The sequence below is a fragment of the Argopecten irradians genome, chromosome 1 (assembly GCF_041381155.1).
Source record: "Argopecten irradians isolate NY chromosome 1, Ai_NY, whole genome shotgun sequence".
Lineage (NCBI taxonomy): Eukaryota > Metazoa > Mollusca > Bivalvia > Pectinida > Pectinidae > Argopecten > Argopecten irradians.
In genome coordinates, this window is record NC_091134.1 from 70,085,509 (window position 1) to 70,092,579 (window position 7,071).

Below are 7,071 nucleotides of genomic sequence, written 5' to 3' on the forward strand. Positions count from 1 at the left end.
AGAGCTAGCATACTTACAGAGGTCAAATATGAGAAAGTGAAAGGCCTAAAAGATATTAGGCCTGAAGTATAGGAGGAAGAGCTAGCATACTTACAGAGGTCAAATATGAGAAAGTGGAATGCCTAAGAGATATTAGGCCTGTAGTATAGGAGGAAAAGCTAGCATACTTACAGAGGTCAAATATGAGAAAGTGGAAGGCCTAAAGATATTAGGCCTGTAGTATAGGAGGAAGAGCTAGCATACTTACAGAGGTCAAATATGAGAAAGTGGAAGGCCTAAAAGATATTAGGCCTGTAGTATAGGAGGAAGAGCTAGCATACTTACAGAGGTCAAATATGAGAAAGTGGAAGGCCTAAAAGAGATTAGGCCTGTAGTATAGGAGGAAGAGCTAGTATACTTACAGAGGTCAAATATGAGAAAGTGGAAGGCCTAAAAGATATTAGGCCTGTAGTATAGGAGGAAGAGCTAGCATACTTACATAGGTCAAATATGAGAAAGTGGAAGGCCGTAAAGATATTAGGCCTGTACTATAGGAGGAAGAGCTAGCAAACTTACAGAGGTCAAATATGAGAAAGTGGAAGGCCGTAAAGATATTAGGCCTGTACTATAGGAGGAAGAGCTAGCAAACTTACAGAGGTCAAATATGAGAAAGTGGAAGGCCGTAAAGATATTAGGCCTGTAGTATAGGAGGAAGAGCTAGCACACTTACAGAGGTCAAATATGAGAAAGTGGAAGGCCTCAAGATATTAGGCCTGTAGTGTAGGAGGATGGAAGAGCTAGCATACTTACAGAGGTCAAATATGAGAAAGTGGAAGGCCTAAAAGATATTAGGCCTGTAGTATAGGAGGAAGAGCTAGCATACTTACAGAGGTCAAATATGAGAAAGTGGAAGGCCTAAAAGATATTAGGCCTGTAGTATAGGAGGAAGAGCTAGCATACTTACAGAGGTCAAATATGAGAAAGTGGAAGGCCTAAAAGATATTAGGCCTGTAGTATAGGAGGAAGAGCTAGCATACTTACAGAGGTCAAATATGAGAAAGTGGAAGGCCTAAAAGATATTAGGCCTGTAGTATAGGAGGAAGAGCTAGCATACTTACAGAGGTCAAATATGAGAAAGTGGAAGGCCTAAAAGATATTAGGCCTGTAGTATAGGAGGAAGAGCTAGCAAACTTACAGAGGTCAAATATGAGAAAGTGGAAGGCCTAAAAGATATTAGGCCTGTAGTATAGGAGGAAGAGCTAGCATACTTACAGAGGTCAAATATGAGATAGTAGAAGGCCTAAAAGATATTAGGCCTGTAGTATAGGAAGAAGAGCTAGCATACTTACAGAGCTAGCATACTTACAGAGGTCAAATATGAGAAAGTGAAAGGCCTAAAAGATATCAATATTAGGCCTGTAGCATGCTGGATGAAACACTTTCAAATCTATTTTTTACATGAATTTTTTTACCATCTTCAAGTCAAGGTAACAGTGGTAAAATATGTTGGAAACTAACAACTAAGTGTGTTTCCACCAATCTATACTGTTTTGTATTGTACCAATAGTCAGATGATTGTTCAGGCCCATGGACCTCTTGTTTATTTTATCCTAAGTGTGTTTCCACCAATCTATACTGTGTTGTATTGTTCCAATAGTCAGATGATTGTTCAGGCCCATGGACCTCTTGTTTATTTTATCCTAAGTGTGTTTCCACCAATCTATACTGTGTTGTATTGTACCAATAGTCAGATGATTGTTCAGCCCCATGGACCTCTTGTTTATTTTATCCTATGTTTGTTTCCACCAATTTATACTGTGTTGTATTGTACCAATAGTCAGATGATTGTTCAGCCCCATGGACCTCTTGTTCTGATTTACATTGTTAGTTTCTCTTACATTTATTGACTTCACAGAATCAGATATTGTATATATATATATATGTTTCATTCTACAGAAATTGACACTTTTAAGCATAGCTAAATGGAAATTTAAAACTTGAAGCAATTTAATTGCTTTTATCACAGTAGAAGGAATACATTTAATTTAATTGAAAAAGGCCTAAAAGGCCAAAAATTAATTTTTACTATATTACAAATTATGTTATGCAAGGTCAGTAAAAATATCATTCCTGTTACTGCTTTTTAAATGACGAGAGAAATTATGCAGATAGTTCAATATATAATCTTTAAACTGTTTTCCATAAAATTTCAACATAACTTATCAAAGGATACCAAAAAAGCTCAATTAAAATAGATATAATGTCAATTTTTATCATTCTAATGTTAGAAATTGATTTTAAATTGAAAATTAGGATGTTACATTTAGGATATTTTTGATAAATAATTGTCAAATGGTTGATAAAAAGCATATAGATTGTCAATTTTGTTATCTTTTTGCAATAAATGAAGAAAGGTGATAGCTCTGTTATGAAACTAACTATTTATCTTAAAAATGATATTGGTAACAGGAATGATATCCAGTAACAGGAGTGATAGATTGTACTTAAAGTATCCTCATCTCCTTTCAAAAAAATAGAAATATCTATTTTATTAAGTAATTCTTAATGTTAAGTCTCTAGTATTGTAGAAAAAATGTGTTTTTATATCAGTTAAACTATTTTTGTTGCTACTTTGTCATTTCTGTTACCAAATGTCATTCCTGCTACCTGGTTTCAATTCTGAATATTTTCATAGTCATACAGTTGTACAAATATTTTTGTTGCTATCATTTGGTTATGATTATTACTAATTTTAATTTAAGAATATTATTTTAACAAAATGATATCAAACTAGACCAATAAAAGTTAATTTTATAGAAATAATCATTCCTGTTACCAACTTCTTGTCATTCCTGTTACCATGGATGAAAAGTTGACCCAAACAACTTCTTATACATTACTATGCATTTCAAATTTGAAATAAAGACTTTAAAAGTCAAAACAGTATAATGATCAACAAGATCATTTCATAAACAAGAAAGGTATGGAACTTTTACATATCAATTATCATTCCTGTTACCACATTGTGTAATTCCTGTTACCTTTCCAATGGTAACAGGAATGACAGTAACAGGAATGACAGTAACAGGAATAACTGATCTTAACATTTTCACTCATTCTAATATAATCTTCACATGTCATATCAAATTAAGTTATATTTCTTGAAAATATAACCAAATCTGAAAATGATAATGGTAAATTTCATAGTTTAGCTACATATGTTTATGAGATGCCCATAGTAACAGGACTGACATATAAAAGTGATTCTTTCCTTATCTGACTTTATCTAATCAAAATCCTCCTTTCAAAGCACTTTCATCTACATCTAAGATTATCTTATTTTCTAGAGAGGGAGTGCATACACTACTCAGTACTAGCATAAAACAGTTCTAAGGGAGGGGAACTTTTCTGTTATGGACTATTAAAAAACAGTAACAGGAATGACTGCAATATTGCAGACAGATATAAATGCAGAAAAAAATGTATATAGAAAAATCCTTGACAATATCTTTTATATTTTGTTAAAATCCCTGCATCACTGCATTTTATTCAAATGTGTTACCTATTTGTAGATTGTCTTATAAATACTTTTTGTAAAGCTTTAAAAAGTTATATAGCAATACGGACATTAGGAATTGGTCATTTATAGGTGTTAAAGTTGCTGTAAAATGAAAAATTTCAACAAAAATCACATATGTCTTGATTTACCATTGAAGAAGACTATGATCTGCTGTTATTAACATCAATTGCATTACTCTAGCTGGTCCCTTTCTACAGGGACCACAGCGGACAAGAATATAGCAATTTCTGTAGAAAGACCCATATATAAGAGGTCAGGAGATATCTATGATATCAGATTATGGTGAAGGTTTAAAAATTGAAGTAATTTCCTACTTTGGACAGAAATACATATCTGTACTCATCCGACAGAATGTACTCCATGTAAAATGTGTAATTGTATGAAGACACTGACCATTCCATTTCTGTTTCAGGTACTCTGTCCACTACCGGTCACTCTACCAACTTTGTGTTTTCTGTAGAGTTACCTACAGACAAAATACAGAACCACTGGATCAAACGGGGGGTGGCCATGTTGTGTGCTCTCAACTACTGATTATCTCCCTTGGATTGTCTCCCCCTTCAAGGGGAATACACATATTGTGATATTTATTTATTCATGGATATTTAATTAAATGAAAGGACAGAAGAAAAAATCTACAAATACATACAATGATCTTATACCGAACTCTGCATATATATAGCAGACGAAAAACAACAAAAAGGAATATCAGATAAATGGTTAAGTGTATGTAATGTGTTATTTTTATAATACTTATAAACTGTGATATATTATGTGATGATAAACATGTATTTACTAAAGATTGGCCTTGAAACTCACAAACTATTTTGCCAAATATCTCTAAGCTTATTTTATTCTGGTTTCATATTGCTGCATAATTTTATGTTGACAGTGCCTACTAGTCTTTTGGTTATTATTGTGGAAGAAAGTGTTTCTAAAAAAACTCACATTTGAAATATACACTTCGAAATATAACAGTATTATTTCAAGTAAATTATGGTTTTCTAACATTTTTGTGAAGTAAAAGATTAATTTTGGATTTGAATATATATATTTGTGTCCAATAATTGTTCTATGTACAAGAGAGATGAACAGATTCTTGTTAGTGGTAGTACAGAAATATGCCTTTTCACCAAAATAATTACACTATTTACCTTCAGTGTATATCAATATCTCAACAAAGTACAGAAGAAGAGGTTAACAAATAGAATATTGATCTTTTTTTAATAGATATGGTTTAAAGTGATTTTGTTGTCCATCTGTTGCTGAGCCCTACAGTGATTTACCAGACTGTTTATAATCTCGTGTCACAGCTTTGCTGAGTAAATCAATGTATAGAATAAACATATGATGCAAATGGCACATTCATGTCATCATATTCTCAAGACATTTTCATGAATATTTACTTCATAAATCACCATGTGATTAAAATAGGATAAAATCAGCAGTTTTTTCTTTGTCAATTTTGCCTATTAAATGTATAATACCTGTACTCTCTTGCAAAATTGAGATAGTTTTCATTTTTACACTGCAGATACTTTTTGTATAATGACAGAACTTCCTTCCAGAAAACCAAATGCTTCTTTACATTACATAAGAAATTATTTTCAAGTTAATCTGTAACATATTTTCATCATTTGCCTGGTTTGTTAAGTACATAAGATATATAGTATAATAGAGATTTGATGGTAGTAAGATGTTCTTCTAATGGAGTATTGAAACATTCCGTCCAAAAAATGTTTATATTTAATACCAATTTCTTCCAAAAGCGTAACTGGAGATCCGTCCATATTGTTATTTTATAGAAATATTTCAAATATGTTTATTGCAATTTTTATTTAGCAATCATGAAAATGATAATTTCTATTTATACCAAAAAATTCTAAATAGCTATTTATTTACAATCATACACATAGCTATACAAATTCACAAATGTTATAACTTGTTGATTTGTTTTGAAAAAAAAATAGATAAAAAATTGAATAAAAAACATAAAATTAAATGTGTTTATTGTGCTGTGGTTCCTACTGATAGTGAGTCCTCCTTGGATACTGTATCTCTTTTCTAAAATTCAGAATTAAAAGATCTACATTGATGGAAGCCCTAAAACACAGACCAGTCTGGTGTGTGTTACTTTCTAAACTTCTAAAGGCTATTGTCCATATAGCACCTCCATGGTATGGCCATGGATCTTGGCACACACCGAAGAATTATCTATGTCTTTCAATGCTAAGGACGTTTTCTCTGCTTTTCTCTTTTCCCCTCTCCCTTTTAAATATGTGTAATTTCTGAGAAAGTGACAATTTCCAACAGGGCTGCTTATCGGTGGTAGTGTTTTTCATGTACAGAATACAAAAGACAATCTAAAGGGACAAAGAGAAACCTATGAAATTTCAGAGAGATCCATCCCTTCAGCACTTTTCAAAAAATCACAGTAACAAATTCCTACTAACACAATCCAAGATAGCTATCTCTCAGTCATATTAATTGTTCCACATATCAATATGCATAACAAGGCCCCATAGAGAGCCTACATATGAAATTTGAGTCAGATCCCCACAGTACTTTATGTACTAAACAAACTTCAACTATCACAATCCAAGATGGCAGACTTTTGGCCATATCTTGTTTGCCAATCTGTCTCTATTCAGTTAAATGCACTTTAGGGTCCTAAGGAAACATATGAATGAGATATAATGATTCCGGTAACAAACTTAAACTATCAAAATCCAAGATGTCGACATGTAGGCCATCTTGTTGACTGGTAGATCCAAAAAAGCAATATGCACAACTAGGCCCCAAGGACAACCTACATAGGAAATTTGAGCTCCTTTGGTACTTTATGAGAAATATCGGTAACAAGAATTGTTAACATATCTAAAGAGAATGGACCATGATTAAAAACAATTTGATACTACTGAGCTGAAAATAGCGTTCTTGTCCACCATTGGGAGATCTATGGGTACTAGATGTCACGTTCTTGTCCACCATTGGGAGATCTATGGGTACTAGATGTCACGTTCTTGTCCACTATTGGGAGATCTATGGGTACTAGATGTCACGTTCTTGTCCACCATTGGGAGATCTATGGGTACTAGATGTCACGTTCTTGTCCACCATTGGGAGAACCTTGGGTACTAGATATAACATTCTTGTCCACCATTGGGAGATCTATGGGTATCAGATGTCGCGTTCTTGTCCACCATTGGGAGATCTATGGGTACTAGATATCACATTCTTGTCCACCATTGGGAGATCTACGGGTACCAGATGTCGCGTTCTTGTCCACCATTGGGATATCTATGGGTACTAGATGTCACGTTCATGTCCACCATTGGGAGATCTACAGTTCTAGATGTAGCGTTCTTGTCCATCATTGGGAGATCTACGGGTACCAGATGTCGCGTTCTTGTCCACCATTGGGATATCTATGGGTACTAGATGTCACGTTCATGTCCACCATTGGGAGATCTACAGTTCTAGATGTAGCGTTCTTGTCCATCATTGGGAGA

General features: G+C 33.6%; 1 protein-coding gene across 6 annotated transcripts in view; it reads left to right on the forward strand.

Moving 5' to 3' along the window:
* LOC138306911 (dynein axonemal heavy chain 1-like) overlaps positions 1–5,561 on the forward strand; it is a 126,839-nt gene extending 121,278 nt beyond the window's left edge. For all 6 annotated transcript variants that reach the window (XM_069247488.1, XM_069247505.1, XM_069247522.1 and 3 more), the window contains one exon: positions 3,972–5,561. In XM_069247488.1, coding sequence (XP_069103589.1) covers positions 3,972–4,093 — 122 coding nt within the window. In that variant the 3' untranslated portion in view covers positions 4,094–5,561. The remainder of the gene's footprint in view (positions 1–3,971) is intronic.
* The last annotated feature ends 1,510 nt before the right edge of the window (positions 5,562–7,071 follow it).